The 19,262-nt window shown below is 42.1% G+C and overlaps 1 protein-coding gene across 2 annotated transcripts in view; it reads left to right on the forward strand.

Annotated features, from left to right (window-relative positions):
* fbln2 (fibulin 2) overlaps positions 1-19,262 on the forward strand; it is a 201,235-nt gene that overhangs the window by 155,879 nt on the left and 26,094 nt on the right. For both annotated transcript variants that reach the window (XM_041191987.1, XM_041191986.1), the window contains 4 exons: positions 8,711-8,848; positions 11,534-11,677; positions 11,873-12,001; positions 17,007-17,132. In XM_041191987.1, the coding sequence (XP_041047921.1) occupies positions 8,711-8,848; positions 11,534-11,677; positions 11,873-12,001; positions 17,007-17,132 (537 nt within the window). The remainder of the gene's footprint in view (positions 1-8,710; positions 8,849-11,533; positions 11,678-11,872; positions 12,002-17,006; positions 17,133-19,262) is intronic.

A 19,262-nucleotide genomic window follows, 5' to 3' on the forward strand; every position in this document is an offset into this window, starting at 1 on the left:
TCACCCTCCATCATGTCTGCATGGCCACTGTGCTAAATGGGATAGATTAAGAAAAAAATCTAGCAGCCCAAAGCTGGGTATCCATTGTTACAACCAGGTGAGAAAGAGTGAACTTGCTCCCCTCTGTTTACCTCCTCAGTTGGCCACAACAAAGGTAAAGTTTCCTTTTAATGAGGACATGCCTTTTCCAAATCAGAATGCATTTACCTGTTTGAGCTGTGAGCAATACAGAGCCAATCAAACAAGGTTTATTTAGTTAAAGAAAGAACAAAGTTATTAACCATTAAACCCAAGAAAAATAATAAAAATGTGATGTCAAGCCTTTGGTCCTCATGAAGACACACACACACACTCCTCCCCCACTGAAATAAGGGGATTTAGAGTCTAAGTTTAAAAGATAAAATAATATACAGTTTAGTGTCCTTTGATCATCCTTGAAGCATAGATTTTAAACGCTGCGGCTGATTTAAGTTAGTTGGTTTCTTGGATGCAATCAGATGCAGAAGATATAGCAACTATTAAGAAATCTCAGGCAGATGATTTCTACTAGAGTTGGCTTCTCAAACTGGGCAACTGGGCAAAAGAGAGAGAGGCAGAAAGAGCAGCACCCGGCCTGTTTCCTCTGCTGAAGACCTTCTTGATTCCAGCTATGTCACTTGCAATCTCTGTCAAGTGGATGGGCAGCCTTGCCTTGGAGTACTTCACCCATTGTGTATTTCCATGAGGTTAAGGATGTGTTTGTCCCTGGCATTGAATTTCTCCACAGGGGTCAAAGGGTTATGGTCGGTATCGACTGTACCTCCCTGCATCCACTTCGTCCATAAATCTCAAAGTGTTTGAGAGCCAGTAATAAACCTAGGGTTTCTTGTTCTAATGTGGAATACCATTTCTGATGTTTGTTCGGTTTTTTGGAGAAGTGCCCAATTGGCCTCTATATTCCTGATTCGTCTTCCTGGAGGAGAATAGCCCCTACTCCAAGGTCACTAACATTGATGGCTGCTTTAAAACCTTGACTAAAGTCTGGAGCTGCTAGCACTGATTTGTTTACTAAAATGACTTTCAGCTTCTCGAAAGCTGCCTGGCATTTCTCGATCCATACTACTTTTGCTTTTTTCTGTAGTAGGACTGTCAGCAGGGCAGCTACTGTGCTGAAGTTTGGGACAAACATGTGGCAGAATCCACATATCCCTAAAGATCTCATGATTTCCTATATTGTTGTAGGAATGGGAAACTGTACTACTGCCTGTACCTTTTTCAGCTGTGATATTGTTTTTCTGTTGACATGACAGCCTTTGCTTTTTCCTGTGGTCTGGGGCGTAGTTCGTTTCCCTCCCCAAGCTTCTTTGCTACTCTATACCGGTCACTGAACCGGGCTTTTAGGGGATCACCCAGTATTGGTACGAGCATTAGCATGTAGCCTCCTGGCTGAAAGGTTCGGGCCCAGATATGTTTGTCTGCCTGTTTCTCATGGCTGTTTGGGAGATTTTTAAGTGCTCTTGAGTTGCTCACGGAACATGATTACATAGTCTAACATGGAGGCTTCTTCTGTTCTAATAATCTCTCCTTGATTAGTTTCAGAGGACCTCTCACTTGGTATCCATAAACCAATTCAAACAGGGTAAAACCAGTGGTGGACTCATTGGGTGAGTCTCTGGTAGTGACAGAAGAAAACCCAGTCCTTTATCCCAGTCATGGGGGTACGTCCTGATCATTGTTTTTAGGATCTGGTGGTATCGTTCTAGAACCCCCTGTGACTGCAGGTAATATGTTGAGGTCTTCAGGTCTTCAGCTGGGTCACAACCGGTGGGGGATGGGGGGGTGGGGGGGGCGTTGTGTGGGGGTGGGTGGGAGCAAGCGCGAACCCAATTGGTGCCCCCAATTGGGTGTGTGCCGCCATTTTACGTGGGCCGGCCTTTTCAGCGTGACGCTCACCTGGAAGCGCTGAACACTTCCTGTGTGAGCGGTGGGGTGGGGGGTGCGATTCCCTGAGTCGGGAATGCGCTCTTTCATCCTTGTGCGCTAGGAGCACAGAAATCTCCCTGAGGCACAGAGGTGCCTTAGGGAGATTTGTTTAAGTTTAAAATTTTTAAATAAAGTATTTGAAAACTTTTAAAACATGTCGCCTCATGTGACAGTGTCACATGAGCTGGGGCATATCAATGATTTTTTTTAAAAAAAATTTTGTTGAATTTTTAAACACTTCATGAAATCTCATCCTGACCGTGGATGAGGTTCCATGAAAAATGCGAAGGCCGCCTGGGCTCTTCTCCTGCCCGTCAACCTTAAGGTTGGATGGGCATCTCATTTAACTATTCTAATTAGTTTTTAATAGGCCTTAATTGGCCTTTGCCAGCTTGGCGGGCGTGGGGCTGCACACCCGCTTAACTGAAAATCTAAGTGGCGCGCGGTGACATTGGGATGCCTGCCCGACATCACTGCGCATCGTTTTACCCCTTGGCGAACGGGCCCTGCCCCTGCTCGCCAACCAGAGACTTCAGCCCCAGGTTACTCATGACTTCCTGGAATATTCGTGACATGAAATCTGATCCCTGATCCGACTGGATCTTGGTCGGCAGATCATACCGGGTAAAGAATTGTGCTAATTCCCTCACCTGCATTCTGGCAGATATGATTTTCAGTAGTACAGCCTCTGGGAAGCAAGTAGCCACGTCCATGATGGTGAGGATATACTGGGAGCCCACTTTTGTTTCGGGCAGGGGCCTCACACAGTCCACTAACACCTTGCTGAATGGTTGCTCAAACGACGGCATAGGAATCACAGGTGCAGTTCTTATTGCAAGCTTGGGTTTCCCCACAACCTGAGAAATGTGGCAGGTTCTGCAAAACCTTACCTCGTCCTGTGGAGGTCTGACCAGTAAAAATGCTGGCTAAAGCGGGCTTGGGTTTATCATACACCAACATGCCCAGCCATTGGGATTTTGTGAGCTAGCCTTAACTTTTCCCCACAGTACCTTGGCAGCACCACTTCCTGGTGGATCACTGTCCATTCATTGTTTACGGGTCTGTGAAGGAGTCTCCATTTCCTCACTGGCATCTCATTTTTAATGTAGTAGCGTTCAGGGATCGCCTCTGCCTCAGCTTCAGCATGGGCAGCCTGAGCTAACTTCTTTAACAATGGTTCAGCTTGCTGAGCCACAACCAAGAAAGACCTACTTATGACCTCCTTAGGGTCCTCTAGACTCCTGAAACAGGTCTCGGATAAGCAGGCAGTAGGGTCATCTATCTGCAGTGCCACTTCAGCCTCCACAGATGGAGTTTGTCTGGACATAGACCAGAGCTGTTCTGTCTCCCTGACCTCGGTCAGCTTCTCTGAGACTACCATCGCTTTTGATCCCGCAAGGTCATTGCCAAGGAGAAGGTAAACCCCATCCACAGGCAAACTTAGGGTAACTCCTATGGCCATTGGTGCTGGCACAAGGTTGCACTCATGGTGTACCCGGTATAAGGGGATGGGGCATGTACCCTCCTTCAATACCCTTTACCAACACCTTGGCACTTACTGTACTCTCTGGTGGAAAGGTCATGTCTTTTCCCAGCAGTAGAGTTTGGCTGGCCCCTGTATCCCTCAGTATCACTACAGGCTTATTCATCTTGCTCTGGGAAATATAGCTGTTCTTCGTTCTGATTCAAATCCTTGTTAGTCAGGAAGGTTTTTAAACTCACCCATAATCACAGTAGTGCCTCTACAAGGATTTGCTGCTGCAGTCAGAGCCATAACCTGGACTGCTGTGCTCTCTGTCTGACTCCCATTTTCTGCGTGGGGTTGTGTGCCCCAATAAATCCTATGGGTTTTTCCGTAACCTCCACCAACCAGCACAGAGGTGTCCTACCTTGTGGCAGTGAAAGCACACAGGCTTCTTGGTCTCACCTCTCTTCTCTTTCTGGCCTGAGGAAGGCCCCCTGTGTTTCCAGCTGTCCCTTCCCTTCCATGGGTGCTCAGTTTCCTATCAATCTCTCACCTTCTATCTTCTCAGTTGGTTGGGGGTGACTAGGGAAGGGTTTCCTTTGAGATGAGGATTTGTGGACAAGTTCATAATCATCAGCCAGAGTTGCTGCCTGCCTGGCCCCTGTTACTCTCTGTTGCTCTATGTGAATTCATATCAGGAAGGATATGGAGGTTTTGAATGCCTTGAGAGTTATTTCACGAAGATTTTTATAGATGGCCTCAATTTCAAGCGCCCTTACCCATCGGTCAATAAAGCACTGCTTAAGCCGTTCAAATTTCAGGTATGTCTGGTCAGGCCATTTCCTAAAGGTACAGAACTTCTGACAGTACGCCTCTGGCACTAACTGGTTATGCATTTAAAAACACCCTTTTTGAAGCCTCATGGTTTGTTGCGCTTTCCTCAGGCTAGAGGGAGTAAACCTTGTGAGCTTTCCCTGTCAGCTTATTCTGCAACAGCTGGGACCAGTGTTGGGCTGGCCGCTTGAACTGCTGCGCTAACCTTTCGGAAGAGATAAAAGATGGCGTCCACCACCACTTCATCAAACTCGGGGATTAAATGGGCAAACTTGAATCCTCAGCCTCTAAGTCTGAGCCTGGGGTGGTTCCCTCACCAGGGGTATCTTCAGTGGATCCTCCCTTATCAGCTTGAGCTGTTATAGTTTAAAGTCCCTCTCCTTTTTCTTTCCCTTTCCTGGAATTCTCTCCTTCTGTTCCTGCCTCTCCCACTCTTTTTCCCATTCCTCAAATTCCAGTTCCAATTTCCACTGCTCCAATCTTAATTTCTCTGCTGCTAATTTATCTATTTCAGCGTGCTCAATTTCCGCCCATTTTAAAATTTCTGGCGGAACTCCACCTCTAAGTGCCTAGCTACACCTTTTAATTCTTCTAAGGACAGTGCCCTTAACTTCTCACCAGTTATCTCATCCTGTTACATGAAAGCATTGACATCGAATGTGGACATTTTAGCACTTGAGTATTACAGACCCAAGAAAAACTTTTGTAGTTTTTAAATGGCTTTCGAAGGAACAATTTACTTGCCCCACTCCAATTCTTTCGTCAGTTTGTGGGAACAATTCTGGACACAAGCTCCCAATTTTGTTCCGACCAGGTGAATAGGGGTGAATTGCCTCTCCTCTGTTCTAGCTCCTCGGGTAGTCACAACTAAGGTTTAAGTTTCTTTTTCAGGAGGATGTACCTTTTCCAAATCAGAATGTATTTACCTATTGAAGCTGTGGGCAATAAGGAGCCAATCAAACACGTGTCCTTTGATTGTCCTTGAGGCATGGATTTTAAACGCTGCAGCCAATTTGGGTTCACTGGTTTCTTGGATGTGGTCAGATGTATAAGATGTAGCAATTATTATGAGATCTTGGTTCACGGGTAGATTTCTGGTAGAGTTGGCTTCTGGAACCAGGTGACACTCTTACTCCAAAAGAGAGAGAGGCAGAAAGAACAACACTCAGCCTGTTTCTTCTACTGAAAACTTTCTTGATACCATCTGTGCCACTTTCAATCTCTCTCAAGTGGTTGGGCAGCCTTGAAATACTTCACCCATTGTGTATTTCCAAGAGGTTTTGGGTGGTCTGTCAGTGCCAGCCTTTGTTTCAATATCCAGTACTTTTGTCTCTTCCTTAGACAGTTACGAGTTTGATGGGTGTCTGGATTATAGCAAATGTCTCTCTCTTCACACTTCTTGAGGGTGATTTGTTTGTTTCTCACCTTCACTTTGGAATGTGGCCTTGCATTTTTAAGTAGTTTGCTCTATCCCAGTTAAAATTGCAACATTTCTAATTGTTTGAAAGTTGAAAGAACATATTTTCAAAAATAAAGGGTTATAGCCTTATGACACTAAGTGGCACTGTGGATCATCACCATAATCTGTAACCTCTTGACCTAACAAATCCCTCATTCCTCCATCATCAACAAGCAAGGTGACCAACACTTTTTCTAAGAGGAACGTCAAAGGACATGCCCAGAACAGCATGTGGCAAACCTGAAACTGAGGTGCTAACCTTTTCAAGCTGCAACACAGGGCTACATGCATGGGAACGTCAAATCTAGCATGCTACAAACTGAGCTAAGCCACCCCGCACTCAATAGATCAAGTCCACAACCCTTTTGCATCCAGTTGTGAATGGTGGTGGGCAGTTAAGCAACTAACAGGACCAGGAAGATCCATGAATATTCCCTTCTCAACAATGGCAGAGCCTATCATGTAAGTGTGAAAGATAACGCTAAAGGATTGGAAAACATTTTTAGTCAGAGGTGCTGAGTGGAAGAAGATCCCCCTCAACCTCCCTCTGATATGCTCATCATCCAGTTGTCAGTCTTCAACCAATTTGATTCATACCATGTGAAACTAATCACAGTGAACACAGCACAGGCTAAGGGCCCCAATAACATTCCAGCTGCAGTGCTGAAACCATGTGCTCCAGAACTGGCTGTGTTGCTAGCTATGCTATTCCACTCCAGCTACAACACTGGAATTATACTGCTTGGCCTAAATAGCCAAGTGGTTATGGTACTGGGTTTGTAAACCCAAGATCAAGAGTTCAAATCTCACAATGGCAAACTATGAAACAATGTAACTTCATCTGAAACAGATAGAAATGGGTTTGTACTCGAAAGAGTTACAACACTGGAATTTACCCATCAATGTGGAAAATTGCCCAGTCTGTCCTGTCCACAAAACACAGGACAAATACAACTCAGTTAGTTACTGCCCTATCAAGTGATTCTCAAAAATGTCAGCTGGAGGAAGTCTTTAATAATGCTATCAAGCAGCACTTACCAATAACCTGCTCACTGATGCACATCCTGCCAGGATTACCTGGCTCCAGACCATAATACAACCTTGATCCAAATATGAACATGAGCTGAATTCCATTGGTGATGTGAGAATGACTGCCCTTGATATCAAGGTAGTACTTGACTCACCAACGAGCCCCTAGTAAACCTGAAGTCAATGAGGATCACAATGGAAACTGTCCGGCAGCTGCAATCATAAAGGATGAATGGTTGCGATTGTTGGAGGCCAATCATCTGAAGAGGAGTTCATTTTCCTGGAGTGCCTCTTTGTCATTCCTGACAGCTACAGGCCTGCGCCAGCCTAATAGGAGAGGCACAGAGACTTCTCCGCTCAGACCCAGGCAAAATTCAGCTCCTATTGATGTCATGGGACACGAGTTAGCACATAAGCATGAGACTTCTACCTGAGTCTGGCGAAACAGTGCTGTTCAAATTGGGAATTTTGGGAATGGAGCTGCTTAATTTTAACTGCTCACTGCTGCATCTACCCAGCAGGGGAAATTAAAATTCCTCCCATGTCGTATAAAGCACCTCTAACAATGTTGCGCTTGATTTCTTGCGGGGGGCTTTGTCCTACATGGGAACATAGGACTTTGGAGCAGGAGTAGGCCATTCAGCCCTTCGAGTCTGCTCTGCCATTCAGTAAGATCATGGCAGACCTGGTTGTGGGCTCAACTCCAATTTGCCATCTGCCCCCCTCCATAACCCTTGACACTCTTGTCTATTAAAAATCTGTCTAACTCTACCTTGAATAAATTCAATGACCCAGCCTCCACTGCTTTCTGGGGATAAGAATTCCACAGATTAACGACCCTTTGAGAGAAAAAAATTCTCCTCATCTCCATCTTAAAGGACAGACCTCTTATTCTTAAACTGTGTCCCCTGGCTCTAGCCTCTCCCCCAAGTGGAAACATCCTCCCAGTATCTACCCTATCAAATCCCTTCAGGATTTTATATGTCTCAATAAGGTCACCTCTCATTATTTTTGTAACTGACTATATAATGATGAGACTGCTGGCCCAGGCTCGAGCAGGACCATTCTGCTGGATCCTGTCTGTCAGGATAGGTTATTCTATGCAGCGCGGAAGCAGTTGCAGTAGCTTAAATTCCCCAGTTTGGCCACCCACATTTCACACTGTATAATCACCCACATTTCACACTGTATAATCATTAGTCTGCCAGGAACATACTTAATGATTTTAGTTAAACTAGTGCAGCAAATGTACTTGCAGTAAATACCCTAGCAAGGTGTCCTGCAATTGCATTTACTTTCCAAATTAGGGTGCAACGCCACCTTGTGGTTGAATGTATTATCTACAGAACCAACAGCGAACTGACAAAACTCAGAATACATACCTGATACACCAATATCGATCACCAGTCTGGGTCAACAATAGCAACAACAATTTTGTACTAATAAAATGTTCCATGATGCTTCATAGGAGCCTTACAGAACAAAATTCGACACTGAATCATGTATGAAGATATCAGGAAACATGAACACATAATAATAATAAATATGATTAGGTGATATGGCAATCGGATGTTACCTATGACTGGACCGTTTTGATTCTTTAACACATAAAAATGTACAAAACATAATTCCAAATATAGAACTACATCACAAGGAAAATGCCAATCAGCTAATAAAGAATGCCTGTTAAATTTCAAGATGATAAACACAATCTCAGTCAGAAAAACATCTAGCTGAATAAAGTCTTAATTACCTAGTGCTATTGCTTAAGATAAATTAAAATTTGTTTCCATGCTACCTGCTATCATTGTGTGGGCCTGGAAGGGAAGTGGTCTAGTACTGCCTGGGTGAATTCTTGTGCTAGTATCCCTCTGCATGATGAGTTAGATAAACACAATACTGCTTCCTGATTAGCACAGTGCTGAGCTGTGGATGCTGACACACTCTTTTTCCATTTTCAGATATCAATGAATGCGAGCAAGGCAATCACAACTGCGCAGTAAATTATGAATGTCAGAACACTCCAGGGTCATTCCGTTGTCATCTAAAAATGCGTTGTTCGGAGGGATTTCTGCAGGATTCACAGGGCATCTGTCATGGTAATAGATTTTCTGAAAAGCAGCTTTAATATAGCTGTATGAAGAAACAAAATTAATTAAAAATTGAACCTAGTTTAATATTTTATGGAGCTATATATCCAAGTAACTTTGTAGACGTTAAAGGCAGCAGTTGAGTTTCTAATCTGTTAACCCATTATGTGTACTCTTTGAAGCTCTGACATCCAAAAACTGAATTTGGTAAATTTCTATCACTGATTATAGTGAAGCAGAAGTATGGAGCTGTATTTAACGCCACAAATTTACATGACTCATTATAACGATTTTTTTCATTTGGCCAAGAAATGCTCCTGGAACTCATAATGGTACAAAAACAAAAAGTTTTAATTCTAATCTAATTTGGAGATTTCTCAATTTACTTCTAGTTTAATGGAAAGGCTTCAGGCATCTCTCCACTTTTCCTCTTCACTTGCAACCTTTAACTCTTAGACTGTCAGTGGGCCTGGGGAACTCCAGTGCATCCCATTTTTGAGCTTATTTTTAAAGCTCACACATTATGAAGTGGAAACAGATTGCTCATCCACTGACTGCCCCACAGCAATAAAGATACTGCAATGGTATACTGAGTAAGCAAGGCCTAAATATCTGCAGATTTACTTGGTTGTATCTTCTCTGTGTTTTCTTTGTGAGTGTGACTGTTGAAGTTACCTGAATAATTAAAGGCCTTTTCCAAATGATTTTTTAAGTCAAACTTGATGAAGAATGATTTTTGGTGCCATGTTTAGGTGAATGTTTCTTACTAAAGGTGCAATATTATTTTGTCCAAAGCATGTCATGCAAGGTGAGCTTTCATGAACTGTTAAATTCAGAAAGAATGAGAAAATCTTAATGCTATCTTAAAAAAAATACTAAAATAGTCCAAATTTAAGAAGTTGGAAGTAACATTATTGTAAATTAAAGCAATTCTATTGTGTTACCACTGACATCTTCTAGTCAACTTGGAAGCAGGCATAAAGCATATTTTCAATTCACCACAGAAATGCAAACTTATTTTCAGTGGAAGTGTTAATTTAGAGCGAAGGATATTTTGAATTGGCTTGGCCATCCACAGTCTAGAGAGTACTGTAGCTGTACAGAGATACTGCAACATGTCTGTCCTGCCGTTTGATTCCCATCACCTGGCTGACTAAAAATAAAGCCAAATGCTTAAGCATACATGGCAACAAAATGCTTTCTTATGCAAATACCAATTTCACTGAAAGAAATCAAGAGTATTCATTTAGATTGAAATGGACTTCTGCCACCACAAAATTGATTTAATTTTGGGGAAGGATACTTCAGAAAATTTGTACTTTTTCCACAGGAGCATGCTGCATCAATATCTTTCAGTCAGCCACAGTTGGCATCCAAGGGAAAAATAGCATTTGGGTGCAATGTGCGTTGATTTATGATTAATTGCGTCTTGAATATTTGGAGTAAAATGTGTGGCACATAACTGTACAAACACAGTATCCTTGATGATCTATGTCATGCTACACTACTGTAGTCAAGTATGCACATGCATGACTTCTGCCTTAAATACAGGAGACTGTTTGAGTAAGCTACTGAAAGACAGTCAGACATTATAATGGTCCGGATTTGTGGTTATAGTGACAGTGGAGCTGTCAGTGTTCACCGTTGATATAACTCTGAAACTGACAGCAGCTGCTGATGGCCACAAATACGCAGTTTAACAGGGAAACACAAAGGCTGCTGTCAGTGATCCTCTGCTTCTCCATAGGGAGCGCTGTTGAAGCCCACACAGATGGAAATCTTTAAAAATCACTTGAATTGACGTGGGGTTTCACTATTAATCTTGCTGTGAAAGCCCTTGAAAAAGATACACCTTGCTGAATGAAGCATAACTGGGTTTTTAACAATGTATTGATTTAATAATGACTGATAATTACTTTTGGGGTGCTGAGAAACTTAAGTTTATATTTGTGGAATGTCAAATTTCTCCATTATGATAAAATGTTCAATTGATTTTTAATTTTTAAAAAAATTGTTTATGGTATTTTAATTTCTACCTTAATCCCTTGTGTAAGTGCTAATCTTTATTTCATTGTCTGTGCAGGATGATCAATGTTGGGACAGATGAAATCCACACCACAGAGATCACCAGATCTTTGTGGGGAGCTTTATTTGAATTCAGCAGCTAGCACCATAACTGACCGCAAAATCAGGGGCATTAATGATCAGACTTTGCCTGTTTACATTATCATTCTGGAATAACATTAGTAACTAATATGAAAAGTCATGGTGCTTTGTATTATGTACGCTGTCTTGAGCTCAGTGCCTATTGTACAGTGATTGACCCTAGTTTCTTTCTAAGCATGGTGTACAATCGTGAAATTGTGCTACTTTAACTCATATCAATACTGAAATAAGATGCTTAACCAAAAAAAAAGTAGAGAGAAACATGCAATCTTCATGCAGGCTGAAATTTGTAATGAGAAAAATCAAGATACAGGAGTCCTGTTAAAACAGTGGCAAGATAATGATTTAATAAAATCAGATTATTACAATGTGCCTGTTGTTACGTAAAACAGCAACATGTAACATTTATTGAGGGCCACCGCTCAACATTTTGCTGAACTATTTAATAGTTAATGAACTGATTTATGCATATGAGAGTTGGATATTTTAGGACTAAAGGTTATTAATTATTATTAATTTCCATTACAGACATTAATGAATGCACCGCTCTAGCTCAGCCTTGCAAACCTGGGTTCAATTGCATTAATACAGTTGGGTCTTACAGCTGCCAAAGAAACTTCATCACTTGTGGAAGGGGTTATCACGCTAGCCCTGATGGTATCCGTTGTATCGGTAAGTACATTTTGAAATATGCTGCAAATCCCAAGGGCCTGCAATTCTCATGATGTATTTTTAAAAAAAAAAAATTAAAAACTTACTTTCAGCCACTGAAACTGCATAAATCCTTTAACACAATACAATTTAAAGATCTGATGGGGCAATTAATGCTTTCACTATAGTGAACTCCATGAATCTTTGTTTGCCCAGATGTTGATGAATGTCAGAGTGGAGTGCATCGATGTGGTGAAGGGCAAGTCTGTCAGAATACACCTGGAAGCTATCGCTGTGATTGCAAGAGTGGTTATCTATACAACTCTGTCAGCAGAACATGCATTGGTATGTAAAACATTGGTGTCAAAATTCCAGATTATTCCAGTACCTGCATGTATCGTGAGAACCTACAACAATAATTCAATTTCCATCATACGATGCATACATTTGACGGTTTCTAGCCAGTGTAAATAGCTAATCATAATATAACCATAATAAATGCTCATTAACTTACTCCTATTGGAGTGGGAACTTCCGCAGTTCTGTGATCTGAGGCTTATGTTTTAGAATCAGAATTTTCAGAAAATAATTCTGAAAAAAAAATCTGCAGATCTCAGATTCTTCTGGCAGCATCTTTGGCAGAGTCCCAGTACTGCAGGATTATGAGGCAGGGTGAACTCTTTAAAAACAGCAGGCCCGAGCAGTTTGACCAGCTTGGGCCCTGCATCAGATTGTGCACAAAGAAACCTTTCACCATGATGTCTATGGTCTATTCATAACAGCACAAAGAAAATAATTATTGGCAGCATTCTGATACATTAATACTCCGCCTGCACTATATCAATATTGTCCTGGGACATGGAAGAATGGTTTTGGATCAGTAATTGGGGTAACTTGTGGTGGTCAGTTACCTACATTTCTGTCATAAATTCTGACAGATGTACATGTAGTTCAGGAGATCATGGTATTGTGACACAATGTGTCCTATATTCTGTTATTTCCTCTTCACTTATGCCACATGCTAATCATGCTGAGGAATTATCCCTGGTGTCCTGGCCAATATTTATTTCTCAATCAACACCACAAAAACAGATTATCTTATCATTATCACATTGCTGTTTATGGGAGTTTGCCAGTACAAATTGGCAGCTATGTTTATTACATTACAACTATGTCTACACTTCAAAATTACTTCATTGGCTGCAAAGTGCTTTGGAACATCCTGTGGCAGGGGAAGGTGCTATATAAATCCAAGGCTTTCTTTTTACTAGGATAGGGATTCCACTTTCAAGGGGAAAATTACTCATCCACCCTACAGGTATAGAAATCCTTCCCCGAAGCCTCAGTCGGGGCAGACTTGTTTCCCCCAAAGTGGACCAGCTGTCAATAGACAGCTTTTTGCTGCCCTGATTGGTTTGCCTTTCAGTGCCCTGATTAACCATCCTGTCAGAACACTCCGATTGGATAACAGGGATTCTATGGAGGAAACTGGGTCAGGGCGGGGGGGGGGGGGGGGGTGCACAGAGGCCAGCGGGGGGACAGCTGGGCAGAGCCAGAGGAAAGCCAGATGCCAGTGAAGGAGAGCCAGAGGAGAGCAGGGGAGAGCTGGAGGCCAGTGGGGGAGAGCGGGGCAGAGCCAGAGGAGAGTGGGGAAGAGCTGGAGGAGAGCTTTTATCTTATTGCACTTTGTGGGTTTTGGTGAGGCCCATGAAAATTCAGGACCCTTGGTTGCATTTGAGGCTTTTACTCAGGTGATAGGAAGAAAGGCTGTGAGTGAAAGAACACCTCCAATGAAGGGTAAGGTTGTAGGAGTCATTGCTAATAAATAGCTCAAGTACTTTAATTAAATGTGAAATGAATTCATTTTAAGAAGCAGTCATGGTGAAGTGATTTTTAGAAGGCAGAGCTGACTCCTCTTATCTTGACTGACCTGGTGAGATTTTTAGACATTTTCTTGCAGTGAGGAGCAACATATGGAGCTGGAGAAGAGCCAGAGGCCAGCACGGGAGCACGGGAGAGCCAGAGGCCAGAAAAGGGCGCGGGGGGAGGGGGGGAGCGAGTCGGAGATTGGCAGGGGTGAGTTGGAGGCCAGCGGAGAGGAACTGATTTATAGGAGGCACTGGGGAAATGGAGGTTCATACGGACTTGAAATGTCAACTGTATCCCTCTCCACAGATACTGTCAGACCTGCTAAGTTTTTCCAGGTATTTTTGTTTTTGTTCTAGATTTCCAGCATCCGTAGTATTTTGCTTTTATCTTATTGCACTTTGAGAGTTTTGGTGAGGCCCATGAAAATTCAGGACCCTTGGTTGCATTTGAGGCTTTTACTCAGGTGATAGGAAGAAAGGCTGTGAGTGAAAGAACACCTCCAATGAAGGGTAAGGTTGTAGAAGTCATTGCTAATGAATAGCTCAAGTACTTTAATTAAACATGAAAGGAATTCGTTTTAAGAAGCAGTCATGGTGAAGTGATTTTTAGAAGGCAGAGCTGACTCCTCTTATCTTGACTGACCTGGTAAGATTTTTAGACATTTTCTTGCAGTGAGGAGCAACGTATAGAGCGGTGCAATTGACAGTCCTGGCTACTTCCCTGAGCTAACCGCTTTGGAGTCCTCCATTTCTTCATTCCAAATAGGGTCTCCTTTTGGTCCATTAAGTTTCCTAGAAACACTTCCACAGCTGCATTGTTAAACCTGGGGGCTCTGTGCCTGCAGCGGTCCATTAAGACTCTTGTGCAACCTGTCTTGGTGGTCAGTATGAAAAACTCTTAGGAGGATGTTTACTCATTTAAGGTACCATTTAAGGTGTTTTAAGCCAGCAGGAGCTTTCTTCTGATTGCTCCTCTTGCCACCACCCCTCACCCATCCTGCCCCCATGAAACGGCCTGGGGGACGGATTGGAGGTGGGGACCTATCCTACAGGCCAGTGGTGCTACCTTTAGTGTTCACTTACCTCCTCTTCTGGCCCTGGTTGGGCCCAAAAATCAGTCCTCGTGTCTTGCAAAAGCGATTTTTCTCAACAGCTCCAAGCACTGCAGAAAGGAGAGGAAACTCTGTCTTTATGGTGAAGGGATAGTGGTCAATCTCTAACAATATGATAATCAGCCCAGAATTCTGCTCTGTCAGCTACAACTTTGTTTGATTGAACAGCATTTAGTTGCATTCATCCCCAGTGTTATCAATGTGAAAAATTAGGGTAAACGGCCAGCAGGGCCACCACCATGTTAGACTGCCCCTATCCAGTTTTCATCCATGGTGGTGCCCACTTTTTCATTACAGAAAAGAAAATACCAAAAACCTTGCACTAGCTGTCAACAGCTGGCTAAGTAGGTCTGAAAGCATTACTGCCCCTTGGACCATTGTGGTTTCTTTTTATTCGTTCATGGGATGAGGGCATCGCTGGCTAGGCCAGCATTTATTGCCCATCCCTAATTGCCCTTGAGAAGACAATGGTGAGCTGGCTTCTTGAACCACTGCAGTCATGTGGTAAAGGTACATAGTGCTATGTCGGGTGGGCTATCTGGTTTCATTCCTTATTGACTTTCTAGCACTTTGACACACCTGAGTGGCTTACAAAGCCATTTCAGAATCAACCACATTGCTGTGGGTCTGGAGTCACAGACCAGGTAAGGATGGCAGATTTCCTTCCTTAAAGAACATTAGTGAACCAGATCTTGTAAACACCAGCTTTTACAACAATGGTTTTATGGTCATCATTAGACTTTTTAAATTCCAGATTTTTATTGATTGAATTCAAATTCCACCATTTCGAACCCTGGACCCCAGAGCATTGCACTATTACACTAGGTCCCTGGATTACTAATTCAGTGACAATACTACTACATCACCACCTCCCCTCATGTGAGAATGCTTTTAATGAATGGAACATTGCATTATTTATTTTAAAGATTATTGTACAAGTATTCACTTCCAATGAGTGTAGACTCCATCCAGCAAAGCCAACAATTCTTATGACATTGCAGTGACACTTTGCCTGGTACCAGTCAGTCATACAGGCTGTTGTATTTCATAGAAACTATTCAACAGTGTGCTAAACCATAATTTAACAATAAAAACATATTATATAATGGCCTGGATCAATTATCTGGTTAGATGACACCAGGTGGATCAAGTTCTAGAAGCTCCTCTTTACTTTCATCATAAAACCAGAAGGCAGGTGTCTTGATGCAAAACCTTGTAAAAATACTTCCACAATTATTCATTGTTAGTGTGCTGCATGTGTGCATTGTTCAATCATAGCCCACCTTCCAGAATGAAAGAAGTCAATAACAAATGCTTGTTTCCATGGCTATCTTTCGAACATAGAACAAATGTAGAGCGAGCATTTACACGGCACAATGGGCCAGGTGGCCTTTTCTCACTTTTTATGAATTTCTATAAATTTATGCTAATAATGCCCATTACACCCAACTTAGTAAATGATAGAAACTCAGCTCCAGAACTTTGAAAATTTTCAATTATTTTTAAAAAAGCACTTCTTAAACCGACGATACAAAGGGTAAGTATAAAAAGTATATAAAGAAAGCACTCTAAGTTCTATTGGGTGTGGTTTACCCAATGCACTGATTTTGTGTCATTTAGTTAGGCCTGCTTGGATAAGTATTCACCCATATACATCATTCAACTGTATCATTCTTCCCATTTCCACTCCTTCCCACTTACATGACATAGTAGTTATGATAAATGAAATAATTCTTCTGAAGTGTTTATTTCTCCATCTATTGAAATGCAAAATTACTTACTCAACTATGAAAAGTCATTTTGATGTAAAATACATTTTGAACGTTAATGATTGTGGACTTAAAGTGGACAGTGTAAAAGAGATGATTAATATCACATCAAGGTTAACAAACTGATGTTTTCAATTATTGGTTATACATGAACTGTTCCACATATTCATACTTGACATTTACAAACAAATGGCTTTTCTATTTAAAATTGCTCTTGTAGATGAAACCAGTGGCACACACAATTTTGGTTTGATTCAAAAATAAGTTTACCGCAATGCACAGTGGCAGAGAAATGATACATTATTGATAGCAATCCAACACATTCTTACCCAATGAGTATCTGTTCTCCTAGCCTCTGATTGCTTTTTTATGACTCCCTGTGTAACAACTAAAATGCATAATGTACCTTAAAGGGCACAGACATTTAATCTTTACATTGCCAACTTCACTGAAGCCAGATAGATTCAAATTTCCTAGAGAATTGGATGCTGGAGCTCGAAACGAATAATGAAAGGCATCTTTATTGAATAGGATTGGTTAATTCCTGCTTTTGCACTATCTCATTTTTACCCTGTCATTGAATCTTGCTTGCTTCTGACAGATGTTAATGAATGTTGGCGCTATCCTGGTCGACTGTGTGCACATACTTGTGAGAATACCCCTGGGTCCTATTATTGCACCTGCAGCACTGGATTCAAACTAACTCTTGATGGCAAGAACTGTGAAGGTACTTTAATCATTGTGTTGGTCAATGGTAAATGAAATAGAAGTGAAAACATAAGCCAGCATGCATGTCATAAACATATTGACTAATTGCATTATATAATAGTTAACGAATGTATACTTATGAAAAATGTAATACTTAGTTTACAGTTGCCTCTGATCAGGTCGCTTCTTACTAAAAATACATTTTTTATAGCTCATTGAACCATTTTGTTGTGCAACCTTAAATTAACAGTTTAGTTTATTTTACCCTTGGGAGATCCACCTATTCCTGGTCTCAGTTTAGAAAATTCTTAATGATTACTCCAATTATTGGGTAGCCAGTGGCTTGTGAACTTTGTAGGAAATTTCTGCCACATTGTTGAGGGAGCCTGTAGAGGGAGTGAGCAGTGTCCTTTCCCATCTCCTGCTTCAATTTTTACAGAGGTTTGGAGATATTAGGTGGGATTTATCTCTGCGATCCTGCCCAAAACTCTTCCACATAACACACCATGGCCACTCCGTCTTGTCATCACAAGTAACCTTGGACCTTCTTGCTCACCATCATTGACAAGGTGGTTGCAAAAAACTGACTAATTTCCATTTTCCTACATATCCCTGCATGTACAAATGTTGTAATGTCATTTCCTGCCCAGGCATAATTATCCCAATACTCCCTCCTTAGCATTCTCTCCAATTTGCTTCTCCTTTGATTCTAGCTAGCTCCCTGTAATGACATCTCAATCTCACCACAATCCAGGGTCTTGTTCTTTTCAGATCCAGAAGTGTCCCCTGCCCTATCATTCCTGCCATTCCTTCAGCATCAAATCACAAAGTGATAACCTAGACCATAAGTAACATTCATCTGCTCATCTCCCCACTATCAGCTCTGGCTGCACACCTCAAATTGTTGCCTCACTACTTCTCCCTGACCAAAATGACCTATAACTCCCAAGTTCATCTTTGAAAGCAGAAACAACTTGAAACTCACTTTCTTCACCACCCACTTGAGTATTTCCTCACCTCAATTCCTATCCTCACCCTCAGACTCAGAATGCAAGGGGCTCAAGAGCTTCCCTATGTTCAAAACCAGTTTTATCTGTGTAGTGCCCTCTTACTCCTCATTACATCACTGTTAATTTTCACATGTATGTTGATGACATCCAGCTCTACCTCACCACCACCTCTCTTGACTCCTCCACTGTTGCTAAATTATCAGGCTGCTTATCTGACATCCAGTACTAGATGAGCAGACATTTCCTCCAATTAAATATTAGAAAGACTGAAGCCATTGTTTTTGAACTTTGTTTCCTCATTACCAATCTATCCCTCTTCCTAGCAACAGCCTGAGATTAAGCCAGTCAGTTTGCAACCTTGGTGTCACAAGTGATCCTGAGATGAGCTTATGACCTCATATTTGTGCATCTGTAAGACTGTTTATATTTGTAACATTGATAACTTCACCTCATCTCAGCTCAGCAGCTGCTGAAATCCTCATCCATGCCTTCATTACCTTTAGACTTGACTATTCCAACACACTCCTGGCTGGTCTCCCACATCCTATCTGTAAACTTGAGGACATCCAAAAGACTGATGCCCGTGTCTTAATTTGCAGCCAATCCCATTCCCCTGTCACTCCTGTGCTCACTGACCTACAGTGGCTCCTGGTTAAACAACATCTTGATTTTAAAATTCTCATCCTTGTTTTCAAATCCCTCCATGACGTCACCCCTCCCTAGCTCTGTAATCTCCTCCAGCCCTACAACTCTCCAAGATACCTGCGCTCCTCTAGGCCTGGCCTTGTGCATTCCCAATCATAATTGCTGCACCATTGATGGCCATGCCTTCAGTTAGTTTCCCAGGTCCCAAGCTCTGAATTCCCTCCCTACACGTCTCTTGTCTCTCTGCCTCACTTTCCTCCTTTAGAAGTCTTCTTAAAACCTATCTCTTTGACCAAGCTTTTGGTCATCTGATCTAATATCTCCTTATGTGGCTCAGTTTCGTACTTTGTTTCATAATGTTCATGTGAAGTGCCTTGGGATGTTTCGTTACATTAAAGGCTTTATATAAGCTTGTTATACATCTCCTACTGATGATCCTTGTCTGGCCCTCCCATTCCCATCATTTGCCTTCCAACAAACTGTGCCCGCTCTCT

The sequence above is a fragment of the Carcharodon carcharias genome, chromosome 7, assembly GCF_017639515.1.
Source record: "Carcharodon carcharias isolate sCarCar2 chromosome 7, sCarCar2.pri, whole genome shotgun sequence".
In the NCBI taxonomy this organism is placed as follows: Eukaryota; Metazoa; Chordata; class Chondrichthyes; order Lamniformes; family Lamnidae; genus Carcharodon; species Carcharodon carcharias.